The sequence below is a fragment of the Pollicipes pollicipes genome, unplaced genomic scaffold, assembly GCF_011947565.3.
Source record: "Pollicipes pollicipes isolate AB1234 unplaced genomic scaffold, Ppol_2.1 Scaffold_5724;HRSCAF=6776_pilon_pilon_pilon, whole genome shotgun sequence".
Taxonomy (NCBI): Eukaryota; Metazoa; Arthropoda; class Thecostraca; order Pollicipedomorpha; family Pollicipedidae; genus Pollicipes; species Pollicipes pollicipes.
Genome location: NW_023596746.1, coordinates 35,470,468 through 35,480,541, shown reverse-complemented (window position 1 = coordinate 35,480,541; position 10,074 = coordinate 35,470,468). Strand labels below are relative to the sequence as shown.

At 48.2% G+C, this 10,074-nt stretch overlaps 1 protein-coding gene across 4 annotated transcripts; it reads right to left on the bottom strand.

Annotated features, from left to right (window-relative positions):
- Window positions 1-1,145: 1,145 nt before the first annotated feature.
- Bet3 (blocked early in transport 3) lies at window positions 1,146-9,524 on the bottom strand. 4 transcript variants are annotated; one of them, XM_037227189.1, is made up of 5 exons: window positions 9,474-9,524; window positions 6,991-7,032; window positions 6,448-6,642; window positions 2,772-2,954; window positions 1,146-2,213 (listed from the first exon to the last, which is right to left on the bottom strand). In XM_037227189.1, the coding sequence occupies exons 2-5, from the start codon at window positions 7,018-7,020 to the stop codon at window positions 2,094-2,096; spliced, it is 528 nt and encodes a 175-aa protein (XP_037083084.1). In that variant the 5' UTR covers window positions 7,021-7,032; window positions 9,474-9,524; the 3' UTR covers window positions 1,146-2,093. The 4 variants fall into 4 exon arrangements, with proteins under 4 accessions (XP_037083084.1, XP_037083083.1, XP_037083085.1 ...); XM_037227188.1 differs by lacking the exon at window positions 9,474-9,524 and adding an exon at window positions 9,380-9,468; XM_037227190.1 differs by lacking the exon at window positions 9,474-9,524 and adding an exon at window positions 9,426-9,454.
- Window positions 9,525-10,074: the final 550 nt, after the last annotated feature.

The window sequence follows — 10,074 nt, the reverse complement described above, 5'->3', positions numbered from 1 at the left end:
TGCCACATGGACTTCAGGGAGCATGCCACCTTTTGTTCTTTTCACTGATTGTTACATCAGACGCTCACGATTTGATCGATAATATTAGTGTTCTCGAAATCCTTATCAAAAGTTCACAATTTCCATTTGAAGCAGCCGACTCCGAGGGAGAGCTCTCACTTAACTCCCTGCTCACCACTGTGAAAGTAATGCATGTCATTTACCATGCTCTTCCAACGCGTGTGTTCTTTAATGTCTGCGATACCTAAGCGTGCCAAAGTGTTTGTGATAAATGCTATAAAAGCTTGAAACACTGCTAGCACAAAACGATACGCGGACATGACGCTAACATTCCGCGCATTGGACGAAACGTTATATGATGGCTTTGATTTCTCCGCTTTAGCGTTTACCAGTGGCTCTTTTCGAGGCGCACTTTGGCTCTGGAAATCGGAGTATCACGTAATCAATGGGACGCGCTGGTTCAAACTTCAACCTGTGCACTTATTGGGAACAGGCCCCTTGCCCGCTGGGTCAATCACAACGGATCTCTTATTCGCACCAGTAGCTGCGCACAACGGTTGCTATGAAGACGGTGGTCACGACGGCAAGGAAGAAGGCTGATAAAAAGCGTTGAAAGCGTAATTCGGACTCGAAAACAGTTAATATTGACATCCTTATTATACTTGACGGTGCTGCAGTCGCAATACTCTGTGCTATTATTAACTATTTATAGTCTTGAGGTTTCATCACATGTTCTTGAAATATGTCCGAAAGGCGAAACACGCCCTTCAATTGAGTATTCTATCTTGTTTTTTCGGAGCTATCGTGTCCCCTGGCGACGATGATCAACACGATGAAATGAAAATACGCGGCGCGGTTATAGGCAACCGAAACAAGCGGGTAATTAAGATATCTGAAATTGAGACAGTAAATATACATGTTCTCGAAAACAACTTGATGGCATTTTGAAAACACATTTACGGGAGAAGATCGTATCTGTTCGCTTGCAGTCATCAGTTGTAGGAAAACCAAACAGCTCCCCGAATTTCAGCTGTGAAAATGCGCTTCAGTTTGTTAGGCCAGTTCGGTCTTGTTAAAACAATTACGGTCCAATTAGTGATAACAATCTTTTCCACACCGGTGAAGTAAACACGAATTCAACCCCAGAAACTTAATCAATGTTTAATTACAAAAGCGAAACGTCCTCCGTACAGACCATACGTGTTCAAACATGTTCTAAAGCGCGGCAACACCTTCAGGTTGACATACAAACCATGAAACAGAGTTCTATAGACGGGTTTAAATGGGCCAGTTGGCCATTACGCCTATGAGCCCATACTGAAATGTGCATGCCTCCATTCAAACGTGCCGCTGCCAGCCGTAATGCGCGTAACCATTCCAACAGGTTACACGAATCAGGAGGCATTATCGGCTTGGCAACGGTGGCAATCTGGAAGGTTCATTAACAGTGACCAGCGCCATACATTCTGGAGTCAACAGAAAGCCATAGCACCACATGCTCAACAGCAGACGCCCAACAGCAGGTATCAGTCTATGCATGACCCTTGGCCAAGACATGGGTCGCGGCCTTTCGTCTGGGGTCACGTTCGGTGCAAATGAAGGAATCTACCAATAATTAATCAACAATTGGCCCACGTAAGGTCAGAAATGCCTCGTCATTACCACAACTGCTCACGGATAGATGGACCCAAAGCACCGACCAAGCCCGCCGTAATAATGACGACGCACTGAAGAGGCCGACCGCTTCGCCGGGGCCGCAGCCAGACACCAGCGGCCGGCTCGCCGGGGTAACAGCCAGACACCAGCGGCCGGCTCGCCGGGGTAGTAACAAGACACCAGCGCCGGACTCGCCGGGGTAGCAGCCAAACACCAGCCGTCGGCTACGGAGTAGCTCGCGCAGCCCTCGCCTCCGCCGGCCGTGGCGCCGTAGACGTCACACTTCGGCCGCTCACTGCCGTCAGTTAGTCAGAGCACGACCGAGAGCTGGCACTGCGTGAGCAGCCCGGTGGTGCCCGGCCTCGCTGGGGGTGCTCCTCAGTCCCCGCCCAGCGTGTCCTGGTTCTCACTAGACACTTTCGGCCATCAGCCGGCCACTAGTCCTCACCGGGTGGTACCGAGTCTTCGAGACGCTTCACAAACTTGACGCGCAGCTCTGTGACCGGGTCACCGCGCAGCTGGTCCTGGACGAACCAGCTGGTCACCTCCAGGTGCACCTGCCAGACAGAACCCGCCTACGATAACTCAATTGGTACTGGAAACGGTAACACCAACGCGTGCGAGTGCAGACCTTTATTACTATTGAGACACGTCAACACCGTTCTATCTTGGGGGAAAGTCCAGTGCACGAGTAACTGCAAGTTACAGAAATCATACCACCATCTCCCATGCAGAGGCTGACAACGGCTGAATACTGCAGGCTCATGCGGATACCAAAAGCAGCGTTGACAAAGATGACCATATCATGAAACCTGCCCCTGTCATGATCGGCGCCCATTCCGACCTTCTACATAAGTACCGATGATAGGGAATTGTCAATACGATCTGGGGAGATCCGTGTGATCAGCCCCATGCGTCAGGTAATGCTGAAGAAAACGCGCATGCCGCGTGGTCCCCAAATGGCGCACGTTCCGCCTCGCGCGACATACTTGCATCTTTAGCAATTTGAGTGCGGCCTATGTAGCCTATGTCAGTCCGGCTTTTCTACCCCCCCCCCCCCCCCGCCCCCTCCACGGCGCAACGGACCAGCAGACCAGGGGGCAGCGCCACCGTACCATCTCGCAGGCGCCACGGACGATGCCGGGTAGGATCGCCGAGTAGCGCATGTTGCTGCACGTCTCGGGCAGCTCGACGAACTCGGCCAGCGGGTTGGAGTCGAGCGTCAGCGAGAACTCGTCGCCGGCCGGACCCCAGCCGCCCACGCTCGGGCTGACGCCCAGGTACAGCCGGAACCCAGCCTGCGGCACCGGTCGGCGGGTCAGACGCGCGCGGGCGCCACGCCGGCGGGCGTCCCGGCCGTGCCCCGCAGTCGGCTGGCGCCGTCGGCGCGCCAGAGGCCGGACGTGCGGCGTGCCGCGGCCGTCTGACGCACGCACGTACGCACGCACGCGCGGCGCGCGTAAACACAGACACAGACACGTCGTCGTGTTCTGCCACTGCCGGGGCTTTTGGTCATTTTGAGACAAACCACCCGGTGCACCCAAAGACCAGATCAGTCCACAGCTGATAATGGTAGGGAATCTGGAGCCGGTATTTTTCCCGCATCCATGCAATGTACCTATAATTCGACAAGCCATTTCAATTTCAGCATAAGTGTACGACGCCAGGGGCACTCGGCCAGCTACCGCCGCCTGTGGGCTGGGATACAAATGCTTCCCACTGCTATTTCAATATCTAACAGTCGCAGCAGCCCCTATCGCACACAGCGATCGCCGTCCCTGATCGCCTCACACAGGAATTGTAACGATATCTGGTAAGTGACTGATAAAACCGCAAGTCGCGTGCAAATTTTCAAATTTACTGAAGCCGTCTAACGAAGTCACTGTCAATTAGAACTCACAATACACTTCATGTTGAAACCAAATGAAGGGCATGCCATCAATCTCCCTACTGTTATTATGATTTGAGCACGTGGCCGGGTCCCATCGACGGACACGACTGCCCCGCTCTTCTGGTTCACATGACGCCTATCAACCACTGGCCAGGATATGCGCTAGTAATGCTGAATTATGTATCATAAGTGGACGATACACATATGTTGGTTCCGACATTTGTTGGTTGGTCTCTCACGACTCCACATGGCATGGTGTGACCTCAAATACCATCACCGGCAGCCCACCAAACGACAAACCACATCGCACTATCGAAGACACAAAGATGAAACTGTTGTGCTGCCTGCCGAAACGGTCACGGCCACGAATGCAATAACAGTGGCATCACAGCTCCGTCGACTCACCCGAAACAGAATATTTCCTTTCAGTGTGTCACACCCACCTCCCGGTATGTACTGATAATCTACGGACCTAGCTACACCGGTGCTGTAGGTATTCCCGAGCGGAGGCGGGGTGCCAATGGGCCAACAGCACCCAACAGACGCTTGAGGGTGAAGCGAGGCGAGACTGCGGTGGGATCCGTTTCGTGGGTGCGTATTACGCCGCGAAACAACAGCTTTACACGCGGCCGACTGATAAGTCCCGAATCCCGCCGTCGCATCTGGGAGCCGTCTCCGTGCCCGACGTCACACTAAAGGGCCCTTCCAAACACGAAGAAGCGAGCTCATGTGCAGAGTGTTGACAGCGGTCTTCGGGTGTGTGCTAGAGCTTCCCCCATCCCCTGATGTTGGCGATCACTTGGAGCTTACGGGCGAGTCAACTGCAAATGGTCGTGCAGCCTCATTGGGCGGGTGGAACACACGATATTTTCCCCCGCGGCATACCTCAGCACATATTTTCACCTTAGATGCATGCTTCGGATCGATCGATGATCAATCGATGCTTCTGGATCTGTCCACGGCAGAGTCTATCAACGGAATTCCTGTGATTCAGCGGTTCACGGGCCTGCTTCAGGGGGGTCATTGAGTTAACGCTCTACACAGGATTTAATCAGCCTGATGAATTGAATAATCAGCCCTATGAATTATGGTTATGACATGGATTAATCAACGGAACCAACCATACATTGATTAGTCCCATATTACCGATAAATGGTTGTTCAGTGCACAGAAGTTAACATATGCCTTAGTCTCAGCGATCGCAAGAAATCTAGTGAACAAAATATAGCTAGAGGAATCGGACTACCAGCGAACAGGACCAAAGCCGGTCGTCATCCTCCGAGATAGCGACTGCTGATGAGCAGCGTCCCCCGGCTTCATACGTGTATCACGAGTTCAGTGTGATAAAGCATCAGGGCCTCCATGAACAGCTGTTGACATGGACGAGTCGTATTGGACACCATAGACAATTGTCGCATTTACCAGGATTTCCTTCAGTCTAAGGCTCAGCCGGGCACAGCAGCAACTCAAAGCGTGATGATACCGTCGACGACCCGTACCCGCGCAGGCTGAAAGGTTGCTTTTGTAGTCTCCACTTTCCCACCCTTTCAGACCCGAACAAATTGACGAGCTTTTTTGATGACCCCGCTCCCTTGGAAGCCATCAAACCAATCATTCATGGGACCATTTCCTTGGCGATCCACAGCCCTGTGTTAAGCCGTTCTTAATGCACCATACATGGCTTCCAGAGCCCCGATGCAGTGCAAGAGCCGCACAATGCACATGGCAACACGAACGCCCAACACAACTGTCAGCGTTCAATACGCCCGCTACCGGCGGTAGTTTGATGGGTCTCGTATACTAACAGAAATTCGTGCGGACGAAAGGAAAACCATGGCTGCGTCTGGGGATTAAAGAAAACTTGATTATCTCCAGGTTCAAAATACTTCTTTGGAAAGTTCATGACACGCGACACGATCAAGCCAGGCTGATAACTTTCAACATGAACCAGTAAAGGACCAGGAATATTTCAGATCCGGTGTAGTCGGTGGGTGGGGGCAAATCTATGATCACCGATCGGGGCCCCGGCTGCTACAGGCACACCGCCACGGGCACGCCGGAGTTCTACCGGACCGGTCCAGCACCGCTATACCACTAAATTGGCACGACGGACAGCTAATCGTATGGTTTCGCCACACCAGGCACCATTAGTCGCCTAGTCAACGATCAACGAACCATGCCACTGAAACCGTTCCACCCGTGTGCGGCACGGGAGTGACGGCGGATTTCTGTATTGTATGGGACCTTATAAGACTCGATGAACTCAGCTACGGCAAATGACGGGAGCCAGCCACGGGAGCCAGCCACCTGTATCGACCAGCGGCTGCGGTCATTTGCTTGTTAACGACTGCGCGGGTGCAATCACTAGCGTGGATATTTATCAACGATGATTGCCTTTCCCAAAAGGACCACAAGAGCTGATACACATGCCTTATGCCATGACACATGGGCACTCATTCCTCAAACATGCCATTCCAGTGATTATTTCATACCATATGGGGGCATCTGCTAATGTAAATTTCAGGAACATACACAAGGGAACTCACGTATCCATGTTCTGGAAGAACACATGACACTTCAGAAAGTTATGAGATATTCGCTTGCTTACACCTTAAGATACCAAATATAATGCACCATCTTCCTTGCACATAAGTTACAACACATACATCATTCCAGTCATTTACACAGCATTTATCAGTGATGCAACAAACAACATACATATTTTAAACTGCCGTGTTGTTGACTTGACCCCATTGCCAAAATTCTGAACACATAGCTATGTGCATCTAGTCATATCAGGTAATAAACAACAACAAACATAAGAGACCCTCAAATTGCGCACATTACTGCCACCATCAAGCACTCCTAGGAAGCCATGAGATCTGAGCATGTGTGCTCACCTGTATTTTGTCGGCAGTTTCTCGTAGATCGTAGCACTTGTCCGCGCTCGTGCGAGCGATGAAATCCTCCACCAGTCGGACGCCAATGTTGTAGCCCATCCTGTCCAATTGCTTGTTGACCTCCTCCACACTCTCCAGGTCATTGAGCAGTTGCACCACCAGCGCCCCGTACGTCAGCGTGAACAGCTCCGAGTTCTGACGGTCCAAGTCGGGACATCAGACAGTCCGGCCAAGCATGCTTACAGACCCCAAACCGGCAATGGTACTGTATGCTAGCCAAAATTCGCAAAATAATGGGCATTTCATAATTATGCAGTGTCACCCAATCATGAGCAGTGGGTGACACCAAACAATGATAGGCATGTAATGCACATGTGGCAGGCCCTTGAAAATATGTCAAGTTTCATGGGTATTTCATATCAACAATATAAACAGGGGATTTAAAATCCAGTGCCTGGTACATCATGTGGGTCTAAAAGGCTTACAGGCACATAGACCATACATTAGTCTTTAGCACAAACACCTAAAGTAAGCTGGACTTACAACTTTCTTGGGATCTACTGATCTGTTCATGGTTGTAGTTATCTGAAAATGCAGAACACTGTTAACACATCATCTGTATGTATACACAATGATATGTACACCAACTTAAAACAGAGCAGATGATCCAGCTGTGAATTGGTGTGCAGTGATTGAATTGTGAATAATCATTCTATATGTTTTGTCTGCAAATGACAAATGTGATGCCATGGATACCATTACTGCAGAGTTGAGAAAGCAGCAAAAATATCAGGGTTGAGACATTTTACATGGCTTTGTGCCATTTCTGCAAACCCTACTTGTAAATGACATCATTCAACACAGACCAGGACTGATTGCTTCATTCTGGACAGGAGAGAGACTATTGTAGCCAGACTATATCTGTGTTTCAGAAGGCCCCATTCAGAGCATAACCACAGTATTGACACTGGTCAACTGTGTGCACCCAATATGAATTCAAATATTTACAGTACTGACTTTCTGTAAGAGCAGAGGGGGAAATTCTTATTTGTTTGATGATTGTTGAGTATAACTCAACTGATCTCCAACATAAATATATTTGAGGTTGGTTCAGAGTTTGGACAAGAAGAAGCAGCAAGATTAGCTGGCGAACAACTGGACACCATTGCTTGAAACACATTTATTGAGCAGCACTGTGCGGGTTTGTGTCTGCATGTTAAGCCTGCTCAAATATAAATGTAAGTGAAACACTGCAATGATCTGGAAAACAAACATGCCTCTTTCCAAGGAACATCCTTAATTGTAACCTGATTTTACCATTCTTGTAAATTTGGTTGGGTGGGAGCACATATCTAACTATTGTAAACCTATATCAAAAAGCGTCAGCATCAATCATACAGATTTGAAAACTAATTTGACCCCATCCATATCAATTCTTAAACATGGCAGCTTCAACATCACAGCAAGAAATATACTTTGGAAAACACTGGGGACAGTAGCCATGAATAAAAGGTATTACATATTATCACTTTTAGGGGGACTCAACATTGTGCCTTACATACAAAATACAGCATTTTTTGCAACCCCTTGCAGGAAGCTCATACCTCAGTTTCTACTAAGGATATTGCTACATGACCACTTGATGTCTTAAATATGCAGTGAAATGAAGTCAGAGGATAATTTTGATTTCTGGCTCCTGTCTTTTAGCCTGATATGGCCAGACTATCCATTTTTAGAATGATCTTCCTATGATGCATGATGCAGTAGGTGATAACTATGAGTGATTTGGTTTAAGTAAGCACCCTGAATTTACGTCTGACATGCCATTATTTCCTAGTTGGTTTGGATCAACTGTATTTTGCAATGAGTACAATTTCAAGATAGTCTATGCAGACATCTTGCTGGCTTTTCCAACTGATATGGTCAATGGGAAACACACAAAGTGCAGGCTATTCAGGCAGACAGACCACACAAAGATTGTGGACAAATACAGGCCTGTAGGCTTCAGCTGTACATGTAAGAGATACTGGCTAACTTCAATACAAGTTGTCAAAATACTCAAATTGTTGCATGAGAAACAACCCTGCAAAATTTCCCTCCATTATACCAGACCACTGCATGAAAAATGCATGCTAAACTGGTGCATGCATGCAACCAGCAGCACAGCCAAGAGGCATTGCACTTTAGCCCCAATCAGGTTGGAGCAGTTTATGTGATATCTCTGAAAATAAATATAGAATTTGGCAATCAGGAAAATAATTTTGATATGTATCAAAGGCACTGATATAGGGAGCAACAGGTAGAGTTGAACGGCTGTAATTTAGTAACAAAACTAGCAGATAATTGTTAAGGAGCATGTACATCACATAGCTGAATTTTTTAAAGGTGCCAGGGAGAACCAACACTAAAAGCTCACTGAGATGCTAGGTACCATGACTATTAGCATATGCAAGGTCAGTATGGCTGTTTCCAGTGTTAAGGTACTGCCAATGGGCTAGAACCTGCTCATAACAAATAGTGTCATCAACTGTGCCAGCACAGAGTAACCTGAGGCAGTCCCAAATAGCAGTCATTTCCCAAATGTTATTGGTTGATGAAATTATGAGGGAATTATACAACAATATTATCTTTGCCACATTATCAGTATTTACTCAAATTACTGGCTCCATGCAGTGAATTCTATGGCAAACATGTCCCAAGTTTAGGAAACTCAGTGTGCACATCCCTTTAAACAAGCATGCATACTGTACACACTCTAACATGACTGGCTGCAATATCCGTGCTACATCAGTCATGTTTGTCACATATGTATTTTTTGCGGCCTAGACGATGCTCGCACAGAAAGCAGTACCAAAACGACCCGACACTTCCTGAGCTAGAACAAGGTAGCCGTTATCCTTCCCTAATCAGGTACAGCTTGCTTGCAGCTTACCCCACCAACAAAAGACGAACTCCTGCTACATTAACCACTCCCTCACGTCAATAACGCCTGCACAATGCCCTATCAACAGGGCAGAGCCACCAACCAGTTTGTTTAGACACCGCCAGGATGTGATGTGTCAAGCCGCATAAGGCAGCTCAAACCGTCTGGTGATACTCCCTTCATTCTCGTTTCAGGCTATCATGACGTCACTGATGTTTATATTGAAATGCGTGGCTGGCCGCTAGACGCCGGACGCATTGCTGAGGGCCAACCGGAGCAACACAATTTTCGTACAGAAAATGAAAATGAAAAAGCCGGCAACGGAACGTGCATATGAGCAGCGAGCAGATTACATAGTATTATATGGCGAATATGATGATATAAGCTCTGCAAGGACGTCCAGCAAATCTTCAGAATGCAATGACTGAAAAATGAAAACGTACACAGGAGACTTATTCGCAACTGGGAGGCAAGAACATCAAGTTGTCTCTGTATAAGAAATGAACAATCTATTTGTGGCAGACGCGTGTGACCAGGGAAACGATTTATAAAATTTAACGACGAGCATGGTGATATACGTCGCGGATGCGTCTTGAAACGTCCAGAGCTCATAAGGCCGAGTGGTCAAAAAGTCCACAATCGCATCATCCAGCGTTTACAACATTCAGAAACCGTCCAAACTCCCTGGACAGAGGAGAATCATA